Genomic DNA, 24,351 nt, shown 5'->3' on the forward strand with positions numbered 1-24,351 from the left:
TATGGAGTAATATTACTGGCTACTACTAAAGTATTTGAAAGCTTAGTAATAATTAACTTAGTAGTGTGAAATACACTTTGTTGTTTGAAACATGGGTTTTCTGAGTCCAGCAAGTTCTAGGGTGTGTCATCTGATGCCTCACCATCTTTGATTTCTCATGGGAGAACTATGATCAGAGAATAGCATTGGATTTGTTTTTGTTTTTTTTTTTAATTTTTCTTTACTGTTCATTTAATTTTATTAGCTTCTTTGTGTCTCTATAATGTGGGAGAGCAGTACTTTGAGATGCCAGGAGAAGGTGTTAGATTCTCCTGCAGCTAATTACAGGTGCTTGTGATCCACCTAATGTGGGTACTGGGAACTGAAGCCTGGTCCTTTGTAAGAGCAGAACACTCTTAACTACGGAGCTATCTTTTTTTCAAAAGAAAAAAATTAAGAGTGTGTCTTTTTAGCCCTAGTTGGCCTAGGGCTTGCTCTGTAATCCAGGCTTGCTTCTAAATCTCAAACTCATACATAGTGCTATCGTCATACGTGGCTTGTTTTGTTTTGAAGACAGAGTCTCATTAGATATCCCACACTAGCCTTGAACTCAAGATTCTTCCCCTTCAGTTTACTGGCAATTACAATTAAAAGTGTGTGCTGCTATGCCTTGCACTCTGTACTTTTTGAAATAAACTGCTGTTGCCATCATACTCTAAGTAAGGCTAAAAGTTTTCATTCTAAAATCATATTAAATGCTTGTAGAAAACAAACTGTTCTTTTTAGTGGGAATTGTGACTTTGTTTTCTTTTCAGGGAACTCCAGCTTTGTTCTTAATCCAGTTAATTTTTAACAACAATCTTTTAGAATGTGGTGTTGCAGATGAAAAGTAAGTTTGCACCTTGCTTTTTATTTTAAGTCCTGTCACAGTTGCATGAGTATCAATCACGGTGGCCTGGAATCACTATGTAAAGAGACTGACTTGAACTGATTTTTCCTTTCTCCACTTGCTAATTTCTAGGATAGAAGTGTATCACTGTGGCCTTTTTGTTTTTCAGTGTTTTTATTTAGCATCATGTTTAACCTGGCTATGTAGAACAGGCTGTGCTTGAGCTCAGATCTGCCTATCTCTGCTGGGATTAAACTATACAACTAATCCAGTCCCTTGCCTGGTTTTCCCCTCTTTTATTTTTCATGAAAAATGATTATATAATGAATGTGTTTAAAATTGGTTTTAGAATTAAAAAGTTTTTCTTTATTTAAACATCCTGTCTATATATAGCTAAAGTTGGCCTCAAACTTGTGGCAGTTCTGCCCCCACCTCCTAATTGCTAGGTTACAGATAGATAACCCACTAAGCTCAGTTGGTCATTTTGTGTTTTGTGATGTGGCTTTGTAGCCCAGGGCCATCTTATTGTAGATCTTTTTGTGTCTGATTCCCCAATGCTGGGGTTTGTCACCAGGTCTTGTGTTAAAGATATTTATTTGTGTGTGTGTGTGTGTGTGTGTTGCCTGCATGTGTGTCTGCACCATGTATATGACTTACTGCCTTTGGAGGTCAGATTCCACGTCATATCACTTGGATGTGGAATCATGGATGGTGGCAGTGTGGGGCAGGAAACTGTAACCCAGATTTTGGAAAGAACAAGTGCTCTTGTGTCATAATTTGATATTTGGGGTACATGGGTAGCTGGTTGTGATTAGAGGCTGGTAGTTGTGTTAGAGCCTCAGGCGATAGATAAAAAAACAGACAACTTCACCATTTCTTGTGTTCAATTGTTAATTTTAGAATTTTGCTAATGCATAAATGTCTTTCTGGATGAAGTACTCATTCTGATACATTGTTCTAATTTTTTAGGTTTTTTCTCAATCTGGAAACACTTGTAGGATGTGTACTTTCTGGTCCAACTTCGCCATTGGCTTTTAGTGATTCTGTACTGAGTGTGATTAATCAGAATGCGAAGCAGTTGGCAAACAAGGAGCATCTCTGGAGAATGTGGAGTATTATAGTCACTCCTCTGACTGATGTGATTCATCAGGTACTGCACAGCTGCTGTGGCTCCCTCCCTGGGGTCTGGACTAACCTTTGTAGATCAGGTTGAACTTGTGCTTGGCACAGTCCCTTGCCTCTGCTACCACCATGCTAGTTTCCCCTTATTTTGAAAGATCACAAGTAATGTGTTTAAATAAAAATTAAAAATACTTAATTTTTTTTGAATGGTAGCAGGGGCTTTTATGAGTTCATTTGTCTAATTTTTTAAGTCTTTCCTTACAGCCAACAAATATTTTTTTAAATATTTATTTATTATGTATACAATGTATTGTTTGTGTGTATGCCTGCAGGCCAGAAGAGGGCACCAGACCCCATTGCAGATGGTTGTGAGCCACCATGTGGTTGCTGGGAATTGAACTCAGGACCTTTGGAAGGGCAGGCAATGCTCTTAACCTCTGAGCCATCTCTCCAGCCCCCTCTGACTAATTTCTTATGAAATATTTGAGGTTCTGTGTTTTTAGATGGTGTCCCTCTGTAGCAGCTTTCTTTAGAACAGGCTGGTCTCAGACTCACGGTAGTCTTCTCTCCTCAGCTTTCTAAATGCTGTGATAACATGTGTGACGTATAACTTACAGCTTGGGAGCTTAGGGTTGTTTCAGAATTTAAAATCAGTGTCTCAGGCCGGGCGGTGGTGGCGCACGCCTTTAATCCCAGCACTCGGGAGGCAGAGGCAGGTGGATCTCTGTGAGTTCGAGACCAGCCTGGTCTACAGAGCTAGTTCCAGGACAGGCTCCAAAGCCACAAAGAAACCCTGTCTCGAAAAACCAAAAAAAAAAAAAAAAAAAAAAAAGGGTCTCAGTTAAGGTTTTTATTGCTGTGAAGGCACACTGTGACCACAGCACTCATAAAAAAAAGTTTTTAACTGGGGTGGCTTACATTTTCAGAGATTTAAGTCTATTATCATGGTGGGGAGCATGGCAGCATGCTGGCAGACATGGTGCTGACTACAATCTTGATTAGAAGGCAACACCTAACCCGACAAAGCCACACCCACTAGTACCACTCCTTTCAGGGGCGATTTTCTTTCAAAACACCACAATCAATATACTGTTTTCTGGGGGTCCTAGAGTCTCCCTGTCCCTGTTTGTTTCTCTTCCATGTCTCAGTTCCCAAAGGTTTTGGAGAACAAATTCACATGAATAGGTGGTGAAAACAAGAGAATGTTTGTTTTTTAAATTAACTTTTATATTATACTAGAGTGAAGCCCAAGAAAAAAAGTACTACCTCTCCAGATCACTGGGCTCTACTTCTAGCTCCAATAATAAATAATAAATAATAAATAAATAAGTCTATACTATCGGAATTCTGAAGACTAGGAGTCTGGTTTTCAGTTTTGGATCCCTGAGAGAATCTGGCCTTCATCTGTTAATAGTGGTAGCCAGCAGTCCATACCTTGAATAGTATCCACATAATTTCAGCTGTCTGCCATGGCAGGCGGATTGCTATTTGTTTGTATGTGACCTCACCATACTTGAATGTGATCCCATCTTTTTTTTTTTTTTTTTTTTTTTTTTTTTTTTTTTTCGAGACGGGGTTTCTCTGTGGCTTTGGAGCCTGTCCTGGAACTAGCTTTGTAGACCAGGCTGGTCTCGAACTCAAAGAGATCCTCCTGCCTCTGCCTCCCGAGTGCTGGGATTAAAGGCGTGCGCCACCAACGCCCAGCTTTTTTTTGGTTTTTCGAGACAGGGTTTCTCTGTGGCTTTGGAGCCTGTCCTGGAACTTGCTCTTGTAGACCAGGCTGGTCTCGAACTCACAGAGATCCGCCTGCCTCTGCCTCCCGAGTGCTGGGATTAATGTGATCCCATCTTGAGTCTGCATAGGGTTTTAGTTCATCTCATTAGGTCATACTTTATCTAGGCTAAGGCCAGGTAGGATTTGAATTAGATGGTAATATGTCTAACTCCATATTTTGTATTTCAGACTAATGAAGTTAATCAAGGTGATGCCTTAGAACATAACTTTAGTGCCATCTATGGTGCATTGACTTTACCAATAAACCATATTTTTTCAGCTAAGACATTTCCCATGGTAAGAATGTATATTGCTTCTGTAAGGGTTTTGTGCCTTTCTGGAAATACTACCTTTATATGTGATTAGCACCAACTCTAATTTTTCTTGAAATTAGTATTGTGGGGTGGAGGAATACTTGTGTGAAGGCAAAGACGGTGAAATAGGCTGTTTTGACTTTTGACCTTTGGTAATTTCTGATACTGTTCACATAGACTATAATAGGGAGTTATAACAGGTCCCTCTGACACCTTAGATGTCTCACTTTTCACAGTCTCAAATGTATTAATCCTGTTATTTTTAATATTCTGGTGTCAGTTTACCTAACTTCTGTTTTGTTATTAGGCTACCATGAAGACTTTACTTAAAACTTGGTCAGAATTATATAGAGCATTTGCACGCTGTGCTGCTTTGGTGGCAACAGCAGAAGAGAATTTGTGCTGTGAAGAGCTTTCTTCTAAAATACTCTGCAGTGTGGAAGACGAAGTACTTTCAGTGAGTTTCCCCCTGTACTATATATTTTGTAAATTGGAGATAACATGTAAAAATGAAGTTTACTAAAGCTTCTGTACTAGGTCCAGTTGATCTAGAGAAATACAAGTCTTTACCTTGGGGTGCCTCCTTATTTTAACTACAGTGTCTGTGTACTCAACCTCTGTACAGATTAGTTACGAACTTTTCTCTACATCAAAGTATGAATCTTGATTAGGTCTGAGTTAAAATCCCTATATGAAAAGGAGAATGCTCTGTGTGTGTCTCCCTTTCTTGCTGTAGATAATGTGAAATCATCTTTCTTTGTAGAATATACTGGGTGGAAGTAGTTGGCATGGAAAGGAAAGCATATTGAACAGTTTTTTTTCCTTTTGAATGGATCAAAATTCCAGAACCTGTAGCTTTCTTGGGGATGGGGGGAGAAGCACAGCTTTTGCCTGTTTCTGACATCAGAGAGAAAATTTATGGGCTTTGACCGTTAGAGAGGGATGTGACTGCTGAGTCAGACTTTCCTGCAGCACTTGGGTTGGCAACTTCACTGTGTTCTCTTTTGCCACTTGATTGATGCTTCAGGACTTTGGCATTCTGGTGAGCAGGCCCGAACCCCTATATGACTTCACCAGCCATGGACTTTTGACCAGGCATCAAATTACCTCCTTGTAAAGTACATGTCAAATCCAACTAGAAAGCAGTTACTGAAATGGCAATACAATAATTGTTGCTTCTGTCCCATAGCTCTGATTAAAGGCAGACTCTACAGCGCAGCCAGCTGCCATTTGTCATTCTTTTCAAAGCTCAAGCTCTTCCTTTTGATTCTTTGTGTTGATGTTTGTTACATGATTTTGATTATCCCTATTGACTGTTGTGGGGTTTGGATTGTTCCTGTTTTTCTTGGGTCTTTTGGAGCATCATTAAGTTATTAATATGATCTCACATTTTGATATTAGGCCTTTAATACTTTTCCTCATGACTGTTATGTCCCATAGATTTGGTGTGTTAAATTTTTCTTCAATTTTCATTTTTCTTTTTTTTTTTTATAGTTTTGCTACTGATACCTAGCTTTAGAATACAGGATATTTTAATCTTATCTGTTGAGGCTTCCTTTGTGTTGTAATTAATTGGTGGTCAGTTTTGGAGGAAGATCATGGACTCTGCCGAGAAGAGTTATTCTTCAGTGTTTTTGTCAATCTGTAGTGTTGAGTCCATTTGCAATATGGAGTTTGGTTGTTTAGTTTTTGTCTAGAAGACCTGTCTTTTGCTGAGTGTTCTATTCAAGTCACCTATTATTATCTCAGTGTTGGGGTTATCTGTGGTTTTACATCTAACAATTTTTATCAAATGGGTATACTTGTGTATGTGTATATATTTAGGATTGTACTATCCTTCCTCTTGGTGTATTTTATGAAGTGACCTTATCTCATTTGAGTTATTTTGGTTTGAGTCGTGTCAGATACTAGAGTATAGTTGTTTCCTAAATCTGTTTGGAATACCTCTTTACTTTTACCTTAAAGTTGTTTCTGTCTTTGGTGAAGTATGTTTCTTGGAGGCAGCAGAGATGGATACTATTTTTTTAACACCCTGTGCTCCTCAGTTTTTCTCTTTCTTAAATGCAGGTGAGTAGGTGTTTTTTGCCTCCATGTATATCTGTACTATCTGTATGTACTGCCCATAGAGGAAGGAACTGGACCTGGAGCTAGATTGCTAACCTACCTACCTCCCTGTGGGTGCTTGCTCAGGAAGAAATGTGCTGCAAATGTTCTTAGCCTCTGGGCTGCCTCTCCTGGCCTAGTCTTACCACTTTGTTGAAGAATTGAGAAAGTCGGCTGTTCAGAGTTTTGAAAGATTTATGTTAAAGCCTAGTCTTACCACTTTGTTGAAGAATTGAGAAAGTCGGGTGTTCAGAGTTTTGAAAGATTTATGTTAATTTCTGCTCCTCTCCCCCACCACCCTTTTATTTTGAGACAGGGCAGCTCGGTAGCTTTGGCTGTCTCGGAACTTGCTCTGTAGACTAGGCTGGCCTTGAACTCAAAAGATCCACCTGCCTCTGCCTCCTGAGTGCTGGCCTTTTATTTGTTTGGTAAGGCATTTTTCTTTTTCTTTTTTTTTATTAAATATACAGTGGTCTGTCTGCATGCATGCTTGCAGGCCATAAGAGGGCACCAGGTCTCATTTCAGGTGGTTATGAACCACCATGTGGTTGCTGGGAATTCATTAAACTCAGGACCTTTGGAAGAGCAGACAGTGCTCTTAACCATTGAGCCATCTGTCCAGCCCCGGTATGGCATTTTCTGATCTTTTTATCCAAGTATTGCTCTTTTGTTCCTTGAGACCTCTTGGTTGTATTAAAATTGAAATATTTACCTTGTAGAACTCACTTGGTGGTCAGAAATTTAATCTGTGTTGATTATGAAAAGTTTTTTATCTCTTTTATTTCAGGGAGGGGTGATAGCAGTTTCACTAAAGAAATCCTCCTGCGGTCTAGAGAGATGGCTCAGAGGTTAAGAGCACTAGCTGTTCTTCCAGAGGTCATGAGTTCAATTCCCAGCAACCACATGGTACCTCCCAGGTACCTATAATGAGATCTGGTATACAGGCATGTAGAATGCTGTATACATAATAAATAAATAAATCTTAAAAAAATATAAAAGAAATCCTCCTGCTTCTGTCTACTCAGTGCTGGGATTAAAAGTGATGCTACCATGTCCTGCATTTTGATTTTTAGAGTTTTGCTGGGTATAATAGTCTTTGTTGACTGGGAATGTGTCTTTCTAGGCACTTCTGCCTTTGGGCTTTTCTGTCACATAATTAGGTGTTAGTTTGAGACTTGAATTGTCCCTTTAGTAGCTTTTCAATATGCTTTCTCTTATTCTGCCCCCTTCCCACGTTCCTTTCTCCCAGGACAGGGTTTCTTTGTATAGGCTTGGCTGTCCTGGAACCAGCTTTGTAGACGAGGCTGGCCTCAAACTCAGATCCATACGCCTGTCTCCACCTCCCAGGTGCTGGGATTAAAGGTGTTATGCCACCAGTGCCCAGCTGAATTATTTAAACTGTTATGGGCAATTTTATTTTTTGGTTCTATTTGGACTTCTATAGGCTTTTGCCTGATGGGCATCTTTTTCTCTAGGTGTAGAAAATTTTCCTTTAGCTGGGCGATGGTGGCGCATGCCTTTAGTCCCAGCACTCGGGAGGCAGAGGCAGGCGGATATTTGTGAGTTCGAGACCAGCCTGGTCTACAGAGCTAGTTCCAGGACAGGCTCCAAACCCACAGAGAAACCCTGTCTCGAAAAACCAAAACAAAAAAAAAAAAAAAAGAAAAAAGAAAGAAAATTTTCCTTTATAATTATTGAAAGTAATACTCTGACTTAGGTAAAGTAGTCTTTTTATGGCCATAACCCAAAAACTAGGTCTTTCCATGGTGTCCCAAAGTACATTTGTGGATTTTGTAAATTTGTTGTTAGCTTCACTAAGTGGTCCAAATTCTCTACCTTGTGTTTTCTTTATTAGTAAGTAGTCTGTTAGTAACGCTTTCCACTGAGATTTTTATTGGTTCACAGAGCTTTTTCCAGCACCATTTCAGCTTGGCTTTTCTTCAGTAATTGACATCTTTATCTTTAGTTGTTGTTTTTCGAGACAGAGTTTCTCTGTATAACTTTGTGACCTGTCCTGGAACTCTTGTAGGCCAGGCTGGCCTTGAACTCCCAGAGATCTGCCTGCCTCTTCCTCCCAAGTGCTGTGATTAAAGATGTGAGCCACCACTGCAGCAGTAAATTATATCTTTTTATTGAATTGTTTTTTTATGTCTTACATTGGCAGCCTCATTTCATTGATCTTTGTTTTCATTCTCTTGGAATATAACCAGTTTTAAATTTTTTTTGTAAGGCCGGGCGGTGGTGGCGCACTCCTTTAATCCCAGCTCACATCTTTAATCACAGCACTTGGGAGGCAGAGGCAGGCGGATCTCTGTGAGTTCAAGGCCAGCCTGGTCTACAAAGGGAGTTCCAGGACAGGCTCCAAAGCTACAGAGAAACCCTGTCTCGAAAAACCAAAAGAAAATAAATAAATTGTTTTTGGAAGCCCTTCCAGATTCTTATTTGGATCCGTTAAAATAAGATTTTATTTTTAGAGAACCGACGCTGTCTTGGACTTTTGCCTTTTTGTTTCTATGCTGGGACTTAGCATCTATAGTTACTTTGAATGGAAGTTTGGGTGTGGGGTTGAGGGTCTGAGGACTGGGTAACTGTGGGCTGGAGGGTCAAGGACTAGAGATCACTTGTCTGTCCTATGGATTATTTCTCTCTCCACCTCATGAGTGCTGTTATTACAGGTGTGACCTACCATACCCGGTTTACTTGGTCAGGCTTCATACATGCTATTCAGGGACTCTACCATACCAACTGTCCTAATTAATCTTCCATTGATTTTACTTTAGAAATTAATATTAATATGAGGGTGGGAACATGGGAACCTGTGTTGTAGAAGTCAAGGCCAACCTTTGGGAGTTGGTCTTTCCCTTTCACAATAGGTTCTGGGGTCAGGTTTGTGGGGCAATTGCTTTTATTTCCTGAGCCATCTTAAACCCTTCTCCTTGGTGGGTTCACATGAGTACATAGTGTCGGATGGGGGTGTGGCGTGTGATACCTATGTGCATGTACACGTCAAAGGAGAGTTTTAGCTGTCTTGGTCTATAATTCCATTTTATTTTCTTTCTTTTTTTTTTGGTTTTTCGAGACAGAGTTTCTCTGTGGTTTTGGAGCCTGTGCTGGAACTAGCTCTGTAGACCAGGCTGGTCTCGAACTCACAGAGATCCACCTGCCTCTGCCTCCCGAGTGCTGGGATTAAAGGCGTGCGCCACCACCGCCCGGCCCATTTTATTTTCTTAAGTCTCTTACTGAACCTGGATTTTCCTGTTTGACTGTCAGCCAGCAAGCCCAAGCTATCTTCCTGACTCTGTTCCTCACAGTGCTGGGTTACAGGTGTGTGCATCCATCCCCAGTTGTGTGTGTGTGTTTTGATACAAGGAAACACTGTAGCCCTGGCTGGATTCCAATTTAATAGAATTTACATATTGCTGACATTCCAAGCCTTGGTTACTGTGCCTGACCCTTCTGTTTTGTTTGTAATCGTTTTATAACTTTGATTAGCCATTCTGATCTACACAGCACATGCATGCGTAATAGTGTACCTGTTGAGTCAGAGGGCAACTGTGGGAGTTGGTTCTCCTTCCACTATATGGTTCCTAGGATTAAACTCAGACTGTTAGCTTTGGTGGTAAGCGCTTTTATCCACTGAGCCATCTCACTAGCCTTCTTAGATTTTTGCATTTTTGAGACAGGGTTTCTTTGTGTAGCTCCTGACCTGGAGCTTACTCTATAGTCCAAGCTCGCCTTGAACTCAGGAGATCTACCTGGCTCTGTTCCCCTATGTTCTGGGTTTAAAGGTGTGGGCCTGTAGTGTCTGCTCTATGCAAGCTGGGAGCTAGGCTGGAGACACACAGAGACACGGAGACATCCTTGAAACAAGAAAGCTAAGTGTGACAACTTTTTTGTGCTCCAGGGAAGCTTATATCTGGATCCTTAACTGATAGCCTTGCCCAGCTGCAAAACCGGAACTCATTCCCCTGCCATCAGGAACTCATTAGGGTCTCCTACTCAGAGCAGCTGTAGGCACAGGAAATAAGTTGTTTACTCTGTTCACTCCAGCAGCAAAGGGTTTGAGGCGACCAGGGGTCTGCAGCCCCCAACATGGGCCAACATCACACCGGGCTGTTGTTAGACTTTTGAACATTTTGAATTAATGAGGGCATCGATTAAGTACAGTGCTTGTTTGGTGAATCCATATCCTCTTAGTTTTTGGACATTTGGATATGATGGTGAATACTTTTGATTTTGTTTGACCTAGATTGCTTTATTGAAACTGGTATCAGTTCCCACTATGGAATCCTGTCTCTCATGGATATATTTGGATCTCTGAAAGTGCTTAAGAGATACTCTCTGAATCCCGTGCATTCCATGGAAGTCTTGTGAACGTCGATAGTTCATCCTGTTGGTGGAGAATACTTTTTTCTTCTCTGTACTCAAATTTTTTGTTGGAGGTGTACCTCATGCCTGGAAAAGTAGTAGCTGTAGATGTTGTGGGAGGGGAAAGCTCTGTGTTTTCTACCTGTCTTTCTGCCTCACATTTTTAGATTCTGTTATTTCTTTTGTTAAGGATGAGGAAGAAATGTAGAGGAGCTTATTGAGCGTTAGTTAGCGGCTTTCATTGTGTTTGTATTCATGGGACTTAATATTATCAATTTTCAAGACTTGGAATTATGTAGGGGTGTGTGTGTGTGTGGGGCGTGTGTGTGTGTGTGTGTGTGTGGGTGTGTGTGGGTGTGTGTGTGTATATGTATGTATGTGAGAGAGAGAGCGAGAGAGCACACGTGTGAGCGCTGGTGCCCATGGAGAATGGAAGTGGCTGTTTGATACCCTGGAATCTCCTCCTGTAGTTGTATTATTTTTCCTGCACCTCCACAGCTGAATTGGCACTCTAGTTTTGAGGGTGGGGTTTTAGGTGGAGCTATGGCTAAGACCTTGCATAGATCCCAGTCAGCCAGTAAATAAATAAATAAGTAAGTAAGTAAGTAAAGGGATTTATTAGTGGATATGACTTATGTTTGGTACTGTAAAGATCAATAATTTTCTCTGAGTGTTGAGAAGCACAGTGTTTAACATAGAACACCTAACTGGGAAGTACTTAATGACCATGTATTTGTAGCATAATAGAATTTTTGTATGTGAATTGGCACTTGAATACTACTCCTGTAGTAAGGGTTTCTGATTGTGGTACTTATATTTTTTCCTAGGATTTGTTATTCTTGGATAGGATCTCTCAAATTATTATTGTAATGGTTGATTGTATCGACTTTTCACCGTATAATATTAAATATCAGCCCAAAATCAAATGTAAGTATTTTCTTTACCATTGTTTATACAGTATTTCATAGCATTTCAGTTAAAATTTGTTTGGTTTTTTCAAGGCTGGGTTTCTCTGTATTTTAGTTGTATGATTTAGTAATTGTAAAATAGTTGTGGAATTCTGAGGGATAGCAGAAACCGAAATGTATTTTATAATTTCTTTGAAGTTCCTTTTTTTGGGGGGATTATTTGAGATTTGCCAGTTTTTTTGATTTTTCGAGACAGGGTTTCTCTGTAGCTTTTGGTGCCTGTCCTGGAACTAGCTCTTGTATACCAGCCTGGCCTAGAACTCAGAGAGATCCACTTGCCTCCGCCTCCTAAGTGCTGGGATTAAAGGTGTATGCCACCACCACCTGACCTGGTTTTCATTTCTAATGTTAGTCTAGTGGTATATATTCGGTAATAGTTTATTATTTGAAGGCTTATCTGAGGATATAGATAACAAGAACATGTGTATTTGATGTAGTTAGCATTTGAATGCAAAAATGTAAAAGTGAGTGATATATTGTAAACTCAATCCAATTTTGTCTTAGCACTACAGAGATCTTCAGAATGGTCCAGAAAGAAGAAGGAACCCCTTGGGAAATTGGCTTCTTTATTTAAGCTAATTGTGAGAGTGATCCATTCTTTCCACACTCTGAGCTTCAAGGAAACATATTCTGATACGCTGGTTAATATTGTTAACTCTGTCATCAGCATGCTTTCTAATATATTTGGACACATTTCCTTGCCTTCTATGATCCGAGAAATATTTGCAACTTTCACAAGACCTCTGGCTTTACTGTATGAAAACTCAAAGTAAGTATTTTCAGCTTATTCATGTTGAGTTAAGTATATGATTTTTTTTTTAAATTTTGGTGTAAATTTTGTGTACATGGTTTATGAATGTGTTATGCATTAACACATTTTATTAACTACCTACCTTGCTTTTTGAGACAGGGCCTCTCACTAACTTTCAGCTCATTAATTCCAGCTGCAAACTCTAGGAAGCACCAGGATATCCTCTTTAGTGCTAGGTTTGTAAGTCTGGCTTTGTATTCAGGTTCTAGGGATCCAAATTCACTCAGGTCCTCATGTTTGTGTGACAATACTTAACCAACAGAGCCTGTCTTCTCAGCCTAATACGTGTAATTTAAGTATAATGAGTAATTTTTTGCTTTCGTATCAGCTTTTTTGTCCTGGATGAAATTCTTAGAATATATCTGTATGTATTCTAAAATGTAAAAATTTCAAATAGAAAGGACTTAGAACTATTTCATTTGACTTTTTTCTCTCCCTGCAATTTTCAATTTTACATGTGATTTTTTTTCATATTTATTTACACAAACATGTTTATTAAATACATAATACAGATCTATTTTACTTGATACTATGCAATTGAATAATACACTGTAGTTACATACATGAAAACCTCATTCTCTTAATCCCAGTTCCTGATCAGTGGACTCCATTGGTTCTATATGCAGCCTTGTCTGGATGTACAGGGCCAAGTGTACACAGACCTAACTGTGCACAAATGACAGGACTTCGACAAGTAGTTAATCACAGGCACTTGAAGTCTGTTCTAGCTGTTTTTAAAGATTTGTTTTATAAGTGTTATGTTTACTTCATTTTTGATATTTGATTCTTGGGATATTTTACTATGTGACTGTTTTTCCTTATTTTTTGTGGCTCTGTGCCTTCTCTTTGAGACTGAGCTTGATAACTAGTGCAGTGATGGCATCTTGAAATATTAACGATTTTATATCTGTCTTCTCAGGCTTGATGAAGTTCCTAAAGTGTATAGTAGTCTGAACAACAAGGTAAGTAGATAGTGTCCATAAAATACACTTTATCACTAAGGACAACATACAGTTTCTGTAGTTATCTTTCTTAAACATAATTGATGTTAAATACATGCCGTCGTGTGAGTGGAAGTCAGAGGACATGTGCAGGAGTTGGTTCTCTCCTACCGTGTAGAATCGAGGACTGAAATTAAGCCTATGAGCTTTAATGTCAAGTGCCTTCACTCCTTGTTTTCTCACTGCATTTATTGACATGCGTGTATAATTATGGATAAATGTATGCTATCTTAGAGGTCAGGAGAGGTGTCATCTCTCTGGAGTTAACACCATGAGTGCTGTTAACCACTGAATTCCCAGCCCCATTGCTCCATTTTTTTGTGTGGGCTCGTTTTGAGACAGGATTTCTCTGTGTACTAGACCTGGCTGTCCTCAAACTTGCTCTGTAGACCAGGCTGGCCTCAAATTGAAAGAGATCCACCTGCCTCTGCCTCCCAAGTGTTGGGATTAAAAGTTGCTCCACCACTGCCCTTTCCATTGTTTCATTTTTTAATGGTCATAAAATAATAGGGTATGGATACATTCTTTAGTAGTTGGGTTTTTCTTTAGAATTTACTATTTCAAACTCATGTAATCCTCAGGTATTAATTCTTTATGTAAGGGTTGGCTATAATATTTTATAAATTGCATAGGCAGTTATTAATTGCTATTGCAATTAATAAGAAAACATTTTATGTTAAGAAATAACTTCAAATCAAATCACAGTATTAGTATTTAAAGTAAATTTACCTGGTTGTTTTTAAAGAGGGGTATATATGTATGGTACCCACAGTGTTGCTTAAAGATGGTTGCTATTTTTAAAATTGAAATAGTAATATGTCTTGCAAAATTGTGTTTAATATACATTTTGCTTCTCCCTCTCTTTCCTAGTTAGAAAAGCTATTAGGAGAAATTGTTGCTTGTCTACAGCACAACTATCCTGGGGCATATGACAGTGAACTTCTTGGACAACTTTCTCCACTTCTGTGCATAATATTTCTTCACAAGAACAAACAGATTCGAAAACAGAGTGCTCTGTTTTGGAACGCTACATTTGCTAAATCGACAACTCTGGTTTATCCTGAGGAATTAAAGTATGTTAGCATTGCAACTTCCTATACCTGCTTAATCCATTATGATTATGTAAACCTGTCTTTGGGTTCTAGTACAGCCTGTGCAGTTTAATTGTATCCCCAGACTATGTAGTAACCATTAAACTTGGGTTGACTTCTATTAGACTTCACATTTTGTGAAACCAGTATGTGCAACAGAAAAATTCTTAAATAAACAAGGGCAGAGAGTTGCAGGTTGTTAAAGCCAGACATGGGGAGTAGTAATAGTATGGTAAAACTTTTTTTGTTTGTTTTTTTGTTTTTTGAGACAGGGTTTCTCTGTAGCTTTGGTGCCCGTCCCGTAACTAGCTCTTATAGACCAGGTTGGCCTCGAACTCCCAGAGATCCGCCCGCCTCTGCCTCCCAAGTGCTGGGATTAAAGGCGTGCGCCACCACTGTCCGGCCTCATAGTAAAACTTTTAAATTTTTTAAAATTTATATATAACCCTGACTGACCTAGAACTCATGTAGATGGGCTGTCTTCAAACCCATATTCACTTGTCCCTGCCTCTTGAGTCCTGGGGTTAAAGGCATTTGTCACAATGTCTAGCATATCCTAAAACCAAACTGAGAAAAAATTATTTTATATGAATGTTTTCCGTATGTGGGTCTGTGTACCAACTCCATGTCTGGTCATTGTGGAGGCCAGAGAGGGCTTTCATTGGGTCTTTCTTGAACTGGGGTTAGACTGCTTGCTGCTAGGTAGGTCCCTTGGAAGAGCAGTCACCTCACTAATCCCTAATGTTTGAAAACTCTGATATATTTTTTTAAAACTGTGTATGGGTATTTTTCAAGCAAGTATATTCTTATACAGTGTGCATGCTTGGTGGTTTTGGAGACTAAAGAGGGCATTGCATTTCCTGGAACTGGAGTTAATGAATGGTGGGGCCACCTAGAGATTGAACCAGGGTCAGTGCTTTTAACCATTAAGCCATCAGTCCACTACTCTCATGGGTTTGCGGGTGGGGGGTTTGTTTGCTTGTTTTTATCATTTTGAGTTTATTTTGAGATATGGTTTCACACTTGTAGCATAGCTTGTTGTTGAACATTCGTGATCTGTCTCACCTTCTAGTATGCTGGAATTACAGGTACAAAGCCTGCTATGCCTTGCTTGAAAGTTAAGCTGTGAAAGGTATAGAGGAAAAACTCAAAATATTTTCTAGTTTCTCAGTGTTGTATACGTGTAAGTAAGAGACATAAACTAGGTATAATTGCTATATAACAATTATAAATAGGACTGGCACTGTATTTCCTTAGTGTACCTGAAACCGTGGGCTTTATTGCCAGCACAGCATAAACTGGACATGATGGATTCAGAAAGAAATTCAAGGTTATAGAACTAAATCACAAGTTTGAGGCCAGCCTGGGATTCATGAGAACCTGATTCATAATTAATATTTTTAACATTATGAGTGTACTTTACTTAATATCTTTGTACTTATTTTTAAAGACCAATATTAAGAGAAGCCAAGCAAAAGGTTTTGCTTCTGTTGCCTGGTTTGGAAAACGTTGAAATGATGGACGAATGCAGTGGGCCATATTCAGATGTAGTAAGTTGATTTTTTTTTACTTCAATTTGAGTAGTTTGGTTTAAGTAAGAATTTGAACAGGAAAGAATTCAGTAACACCACCTGTTTCTCATTCCACATGAAGCTTTCCATTAAGGAAGAAATGTGTGGTGTTGTTTATAATCAGGAGAAAAAATACAGAGGTTTACTGTGGGGTTTTTGTTTTGTCTAAAGTATTCTCACCAGAGAAAACAGCTTATTACTATTTATTCAACATAATTTAGCGTGTCAAATTCTCTATCCTGTAAGAGAAAAATGTGCTGAATACGTTTATGTTCTCCACCTAGTGATAGTAAGAAATTTTATACCAGTTTATTTATTTATTTATTTATTTTTTATTTATTTTGGTTTTTCGAGACAGGGTTTCTCTGGTTTTGGAGCCTATCCTGGAACTAGCTCTTGTAGACCAGGCTGGTCTCGAACTCACAGAGATCCGCCTGCCTCTGCCTCCCGAGTGCTGGGATTAAAGGCGTGCGCCAAGTTTAAATGAATAATCATTACACTGAAATTTTGATAATCAAAAGAAGCAAAGAGTAGACATACTTAATATGTTCATTTTTTTTCTTAATAGACAGAAAATTCACAATTAAATGTCAAGATAAGTGGTATGGAAAGAAAATCAAGTGGAAAAAAATATTCCTTTTTGGCACGGACTAAGGATAGAAAAGAAAATACAAAGCTGTCGGCCAAAGTATGTTTTCAAAAGTATATTTACTGGAATTTTAAATAATGTTGGCTAGCTTTAGGACACAAACCCTTTTATTTGGAGGAAAGAGCTGTGGAAGACCAAATAACATTTTTGTTTGTGGTATAATGTTAAATCACTACAGGCCTGATAGAACCTGTAGTGATTTCTTCTTAGTAATGACAGATCTGTATGATGCTTAGCCTCATGGTCATTCTCAGTATTATATGTAGGCACCTTTCCTGAGGAGAGCTGAAAGGATGAATCAACAGCACAGAGTATTGCATGACAATAATTTTGATCCTTTGATTAGAACTTTATGTTGCCTAGTAAAACGTGTATATCTAATTCCATAGAATTGCCTCCTAAAAGGCTTACTACTATATCTTCTGAATATTAGAGGTAGGAGAAAGCCAAGGTCATTTCTTATTGTGAATATTGTTTTATTTGTGTGCTTCTAGTCTTAACAGTTGTAGTCTGAGACAGAATCTCATGTTCAGTTTAACCTTATCTTCAGATGAGAAGGATGTATGTCAATTTCAAACTGTGTAGTCAGAATTAAAATACCATATTGATAGAAAACAGAAAAATTAGGAAATAATCTGGAAACTCACATCTTTTTAAAAACCCACAGCTGAAATTAGAATCTTCATCTCCAAAATTAAGGAGTAATAAGCTTTTGGAAGAGGAAAAGTCTACTGACTTTGTGTTCATACCTCCTGAAGAAAAAGAGGCAAAGTCAAGGATTTTGACTGAGCACCAGAAAGAAGTTCTCAAGACAAAACGGTTTGTGGGCATTGTTATCTTGACCTCTATGTCACTTCTGTGAGAACTAAGATAATGTGTCATTGTGCCAGGTGTGTTTTTTTGGGGGTGCCTTGGAAATCTTAGGACATTAGTAATGGTAGCTAAGTGCTCTACCACTGGGCCACATCTAGCCAGATCTAGCCAGAGCATACTAAATTTTAATGGCAGATGGTGGAACTATACATGGTAGCATTTAATAACATTTTATCTTTCCAGTAATATGCTCACTGTTTCTAAGCTTTGGAGGAGAAAAATCTGTTCTTATATGATTATTAAATACACTTTGGTAGAATTATAACTTTTACTTGATAGTGGGAATATCACCAGGTTTTTAGATTTTTATTTATAAGATTTTTGTTCTAGGTGTGATATTCCCGCCTTGTATAATAATCTGGATGTTTCGCAAGACACCTTATTTTCTGCTCAGTTTAGTCAAGAAGAATCTATGTAAGTACAAAACTTTTATGACTAGTTTCATAATTATTTAATTAAAAAGAATCTAATTTGTACAATTATTTATCTTAGGGAAAGCCACACTTTAACTGAAAAACCAAAAGAAGACGCCAAGGTAAGGCATAAGCAACATTCGATGCTTTGGTGTTTTTCAAAAATCAGTCATCCTTCTGTTTTGAGGTCTAGTAAATTATAAGGTTGTTGTAGATCTTTGTTTCATTGATAAAATCACAATCTCCTAACTTTGAGCTGTAAGCTAATGAATTAATCGCACATAAATATGTGTAACAAACTTCTGGAACTGAAGTCCAGGATGTCCTGGAGCTCCTGTGGAGTGGTTCTTCTCAGACTTCTGCCTCTGCCTCCCAGTAATCCTGGCCTCAGTTGTAACTTTAATTGAACACTGTCAATTTAAAGCACACTGACAGTTCTTTGTGGATTTTGAAACTTTTGCAGTATTTTAAAAGTTAGTATATTAAATTACTAAAGTTTACACTTAAGTTTTCCAAGAAAATCTTGGTTACCACTGTATTATATTTAAAATTTCCAAAAAAGCTAATGTTTTACTGTTATTTGTATGTTTTTCTGTAGGAAGAGCAAATGGAGAGCACTGTTTTCATCTCTCAAGATGCCATGGAAAACTCTGGTATGGATGTACATCCTGAAAAGGCTTCTTTACCAAATGACTCTTGTTCTGTTGCTGGAACCAATTCAGAAGCGCTGAGCCCCGATATTGATGCGACAGAAAACATGTTAATTTCATCAAAGATAGTGTCAGCTGAATGTTCTAGTATAGAAAGTTCACTGGTGGCCAGCAGTAGTTCAGTTTCTAATGCCACCGTTTCTGGAACTCCTCCACAGCCTGTGAGTCGGAGACAAACCTTTATTACTCTGGAGAAATTTGATGGCTCAGAAAATAGACCTTTTAGCCCATCCCCTTTGAATAACATGTCATCCACTATTACAGTGAGAAATAACCAAGAAAACACAACTAAAACTGATATGTCACTAAAAGCAAGGAAAAGAGAAATGACACACTCAAAATCTGATTCAGAAAAATTAGTGAATGGTGGTAAGAAATCAGGCCGGAGGTGGGGTAAAGTTGAGCAGTTGACTAATAAAACGTCTAAGCCTTCACTGAGATCTGAACAGGAGGAACATGCATTAGAAAATAACCCTTCTGATTTGCTCAGTCAAGCAGACTGTGTGTCAGATAATCACAATCATCCTTCTGGAGCTACCTTAGAGCATGAAGATAGAAATCCCAAACCTGCGGTAGAAAATGCTTTATTAGAAGCCTCAACAGAAGAGAAAAACATAGGCGTTAATACGGGATCTAAAGAAAATAAACTCCCAGTTCCAGCACCAGCAGATCAAATAGTAAATGAAGATAGTCAAGCTGCAGTAGCTCCAAATCCAAAAACCCTCAGACGGTCTTCAAGGCGGCGTTCAGATATAGTAGAGTCTTCCACGGACAGCCAAGAGAAGGATAACGTTCAACAAAAAAAGGAAAGACGGAAGGAAGAAGAGAAAACAATTTCGAAGAGTCCTCTACATATAAAAGATGACAAGTTGCCTAAGCAAAAACTAACTGCTGAATCCCTTACACAGGAAAATTTGACTGAAAAGGGAAATGGTTTACATGATAAAACTTTAGAGGAACCCAGTGGTAATGCTGAAGTTGATCAAAATAAAAGAAAGCCAAACCAGGAGAACATTAGTTCCGAGGGAGGTGGTACCCAGGACAGTGTAGATAAGTCATCTGAGAAACCTTTGAGAGGACGTACACGTTACCAAACTAGAAGAGCATCTCAGGGGTTGCTTTCCAGTGTTGAAAACTCAGAATCTGATAGTTCTGAGGCAAAGGAAGAAGTTTCTAGAAAGAAACGATCTGGGAAATGGAAAAATAAAAGCAGTGACAGTGTTGATACTGAAGAACAAGAAGAAAAGATGGTCAAAGATGAATGTATAAAAAAAACTGCAAACGAGACACATGAAGTTGATGTAGAAACAGCGGCTCAGGTTTTTGAAGAAAGTACAAATAGAGTAATTCTTCAGGAGTCTATTGGGTCTTCAGATTCACTGCAAGTTACTGATCCGCCAGTTACAACTGAGGACACAAGTAAGACTAGCAAATGCGTAGGTAACTCTCTTGCAGTTACTCATGTGCCTGAATCAAATCTCAGGACTAGGAATGCCATTAAGAGATTACGAGATACTGATAGCGGTGTGGGAGACTGCTCAAAAATGGAGACATCAGACATTTCTGTGCCTTCTGAGAAATGGAGCCAAGCAGTTGAATGTCAACACAAGAGAAGCAGGAGAGTCAGGAGATCGAAGGGCTGTGACTGCTGTGGGGAAAAATCACAATATCAGGAAAAGACATTTATTGGGTTAAAGAACACAGAAAGTTGTGCTATGAAGAGCATGGAGACAAAGACGACAGATACGCAAGTACCTGAAACCACACCTGAAACTTGTGAAGCTAATGAGCTTGCTGAAACAAAGTTGGTAGATGAACATCCTGGTGTGAGTTTTCATTTGGGTCTTAAAGAAGAGAATGGTGCTAGTGATTTACTTAGATCTGAAACTGGGTTGGAAGAAGATAGAAAAAATCTGCCATATGAAATGGTAAAAGAAAACCCTCATGAAACAGATTCTAGTGAAACACTATCTGAAATCCAAAAGTCATATAATGAGAAGTTTAATGCTGAAGACCCATGCTTAAGTGATTCCAAGGATATTTCAGAGAAATATTCTTTAGATAACAAAGTAGAAAGTTCAGAAGCAATTCTGAAAAGAGAATTTGATGTTAGTGACTTAGGGAGGGTATCCAAAGTAATAGCAGGATCCAGTTCAGAGGGTGTTGAAGCTATGGAATTAGATCTAGGAAATGACACATTTGAAACTGCCGTCTCTGAAGAGAGTGCCCAAATGGATATTTCTGTAGATATGGCACCAGAGGAAGATGATAAAGATGAATTTGAAACAGTCACAACTGAAATGAATGCTGAAGGAAAAGCCCCTGAGGGTTTTAATTCTGGTATGAGTCTTTCTGATAACATGACACCTTTAAGCAAAAGGACTGTTCAGACTGAGCATCCTGCTAGAGCAGAACTAGAGGGGGATAGTGTTAAATCTGATCCAGGCTCATGTGAGGAAATGAACAAAGAAATGGAAAATTACAAAGCACCAGTGATAGCTCAATTGAAGACTGAAGTTGACAAAGCTGGGGAAGAGGATAGGGACATGATTGTTAGCACCCCTGCACCTGAAGAAGCACCAATTGGAAGACTAGATGTCAAAACTGAAAGCTTTGTTTGTGACGCACTTGATAAGAGTTCTGAAGAAGGAACTGTTTATTACAAAACTGAAACAAAAGTTGAACTTAATCAATTGGATGAGACAAAATCAAGTGACAATCAGACTGTAATGGGTAGTGATATTCTGCAGGAAGTTTGTTTCACTTCAGAGAAAGTGGAGGAATTCCCACGGTCTCTGACATCCGAAGTGACTTTTGAACTGGTAGCAGAAAGCAGTAATGCTTCTCCTGAAAAATTAGGAGTGCTGGATCCCTCCCTTGGATCAGCAACTGAAAGTCCTAGTGGTATGCAAGCACGGTGTGTCTGGTCGCCACTGGCTTCTCCATCCACAAGCATCTTAAAGAGAGGACTCAAAAGATCCCACGAAGATGAGCTGTCATCACCAGTTAACAAGGTAGGAATGTTGCTGACTGTAATGAGTCTAATGTTTGCTTGGAATATGTGGTCACTGGGCGAAACCTAGTAAAGGGTAAGGGTGTAAGGGTCATGGTCACTCACTGGTTATGTGCTGTGGAAAGGACAGGAAGCCTTTCAAGTAGTCTTTTGTCCACATTCAACTTGATGCAGGTGTGTATGTGGCCACTGTTAGCATACTGAATGGGTCCTATTAGTACCTTTCTCTGTGATACAATATATCGAACCAGTTTTAAGGAGCTAGGCATCATGATTGCTGTCAGTTGAAAGGCTTAGCACTTAGTTCATATGTTCTTAAACATGATGCCTTAAAGGTCACTCTAATCCATGCATATACGTATATGGCCCTCAGCTAGCTAGGGTTATAGTCTTGGAAATTGGCTAGCAGGCACATTTTTTTAGCTTTATTTTTATACTTTTACTTATGTATATGTTATATGTATGTTTTAGGGTCTGAATAGGAATGCAGGAGCCTATGAAAACTATAGAGACTGAGACCTTAAAAGTACAGTGTGATGTTTTCTTTTTGTTTGTTTTAGGTCTTTTTGACAGGGTTTCTAGGTCTGTTTTGGAACCATCTCTGTAGACCAGACATCTTCAACCTGCCTCTGCTTTCTGAGTGCTGGGGTTAAAGTCTTGTTATACCTTAGGACAGGTTTATTGCCTAAGGCAAAACAGAATATTGTAGATACTTAGATGTTGCCTATTCTTGAAAATCAATCCTAGATGATATGGAATGATTATTAATAATTATGAGTTCTTTGATAAAAATTTGTAGCTCAATGTGAGCATATTGTAGACTTTTAGAGAAGCCAAATAAATTAGCCACAGTGAGGTTAAAATAGTTAAGATTGCTGCCTTGTGACCACGATACTTGTATTGCTTTCAAAGAGTTTAGAGCAGGGGTAGGAAAATAGGTAAAGTGCTTGCAAGGCAAGCATGAGGACCTGAGTTCAATTCCCAGAACCCACACTGAAGATAAAAATCCTGGGCTTTGGTGGCATGTGATCTGCTCAGAAAGCCTAGTGTATTAGGGAGTTCTAGGCCAATGAGAGGCTCCATCTCACAAAAATAAGTTGTACAACATCTGAGGAACAACCCCCTTCCCTTCAAAGTTGTTCTCTGATCTCTACATATAGTCATGGGTCAGTGTGTATGTGTGCACACACACACTTTCACAAGTTTAGGAGAATGACTAAAGCCAGTTGTTATTGTCTGTAGTCTGTAAACCAATTGGCTGTGCAAATTCTACAGTATTCTTACAGATTTTGTGTATGTGTGTGCAAGTAGACTGACCTTCCTTTTAGGGCCATCAGCTCATAAAAGATGACACAGAGGGGCTGGAGAGATGGCTCAGCGGTTAAGAGCATTGCCTGCTCTTCCAAAGGTCCTGAGTTCAATTCCCAGCAACCATATGGTGGCTCACAACCATCTGTAATGGGGTCTGGTGCCCTCTTCTGGCCTGCAGGCATACACACAGAATATTGTATACATAATAAATAAATATTTAAAAAAATTTTTGAAAAAAAAAAAAGATGACACAGAAACTTATTATGAAAGCTCAGCCTTAGTTTAGGCTTGTTTCTAACTAGCTCTTACAATTTAACCCATATTTTTAAATCTATGTTCTTTATGAACCTCATCTTTATTACGCTCATCCTGGTTATTCCACATCTGGCCGCTGTCAACTCTTTCTTCCCCAGAGCTTTCCCTGTTCAGAAATCCCACTTACACCTCCTTTCTAGCTACTGGCTGTGTTGCTTTTTATTAAACCAGTCTTAGTGACACATCAGCATAAAGGAATAATCCGCGTGTGTGTGTGTGTGTGTGTGTGTGTGTGTGTTAGTTTATGCACAAGCCAGTGCTGGTGAGGCCAGAAGAGAGCAAATCAAGACCCTTGGAGCTGGAGTTAGATTTTGTAGAATGACTCGTTAATGTTGGTGCTTGAATTTGAACTCTGGATGTCATGATTATGCAGCAGTACTTTAAGCCACTAAACTGTCTCTTTGGCCCTTGTTTTGACTGGCTTCCCTTTGAAGATTTTCTGCCCCAGTCTCCCAGTTGCTGAGTTTACATGAATACCACCAATCCTGGAATTTTTTTTTTTTTTTTAATGCGGGGTCTTAGTATGTAGCCCTAACTGGCTTGAAACTTGAAAGTCTACACTATGTAGACCAGACTGACCTCACACTCAGAGAAATCTACCTGCCTTTAAGGCCCCCTGAGTGCTGGGATTAAAAGGTTTGAACCATCACACTCTGTTCATTGTACATTTTTTTTAACTTCTGTCACTGCAGAGATAGTGAAGGGTATAATTAGAATGATCTGCAATTTTAAGCAGTATCTAAAAGATGGAACAACTGTGCTTCTAGTGAAGTAAGCTTAGAAACACTGTCTTGCTTTGCTTTTGCAAAAACTCAACACACTAAGTAGGATGTTGCCTTCTTAATGAAAACTTGTACTTCCAGGTTAGGCGTGTTTCGTTTGCAGATCCAATATACCAAGCAGGATTGGCAGATGACATTGATAGACGCTGCTCTGTTGCTAGGCCTCATTCTTCAAATAGCTCTCCCTTAGTAAAAAGTGCTAAAACTTCACCTACTTCACACTCTAAGGTAAGCTATGGACTTTAAAATATATGTATGTATGTCTGTCTGTAAATAAAACGTGTATTTGAAGATT

General features: G+C 39.0%; 1 protein-coding gene across 2 annotated transcripts in view; it reads left to right on the forward strand.

Moving 5' to 3' along the window:
• The window catches only part of Rif1 (replication timing regulatory factor 1), a 52,115-nt gene that overhangs the window by 20,450 nt on the left and 7,314 nt on the right, over nucleotides 1-24,351 (forward strand). For both annotated transcript variants that reach the window (XM_026778382.1, XM_026778379.1), the window contains exons 17-31: nucleotides 795-868; nucleotides 1,838-2,018; nucleotides 3,953-4,060; nucleotides 4,385-4,534; nucleotides 11,376-11,475; nucleotides 12,021-12,285; nucleotides 13,247-13,289; nucleotides 14,199-14,401; nucleotides 15,870-15,969; nucleotides 16,559-16,678; nucleotides 17,307-17,458; nucleotides 17,843-17,926; nucleotides 18,005-18,047; nucleotides 18,524-21,649; nucleotides 24,138-24,284. In XM_026778382.1, coding sequence (XP_026634183.1) covers nucleotides 795-868; nucleotides 1,838-2,018; nucleotides 3,953-4,060; nucleotides 4,385-4,534; nucleotides 11,376-11,475; nucleotides 12,021-12,285; nucleotides 13,247-13,289; nucleotides 14,199-14,401; nucleotides 15,870-15,969; nucleotides 16,559-16,678; nucleotides 17,307-17,458; nucleotides 17,843-17,926; nucleotides 18,005-18,047; nucleotides 18,524-21,649; nucleotides 24,138-24,284 — 4,896 coding nt within the window. The remainder of the gene's footprint in view (nucleotides 1-794; nucleotides 869-1,837; nucleotides 2,019-3,952; nucleotides 4,061-4,384; nucleotides 4,535-11,375; nucleotides 11,476-12,020; nucleotides 12,286-13,246; nucleotides 13,290-14,198; nucleotides 14,402-15,869; nucleotides 15,970-16,558; nucleotides 16,679-17,306; nucleotides 17,459-17,842; nucleotides 17,927-18,004; nucleotides 18,048-18,523; nucleotides 21,650-24,137; nucleotides 24,285-24,351) is intronic.

The sequence above is a fragment of the Microtus ochrogaster genome, chromosome 4 (genome assembly GCF_000317375.1).
Source record: "Microtus ochrogaster isolate Prairie Vole_2 chromosome 4, MicOch1.0, whole genome shotgun sequence".
Lineage (NCBI taxonomy): Eukaryota > Metazoa > Chordata > Mammalia > Rodentia > Cricetidae > Microtus > Microtus ochrogaster.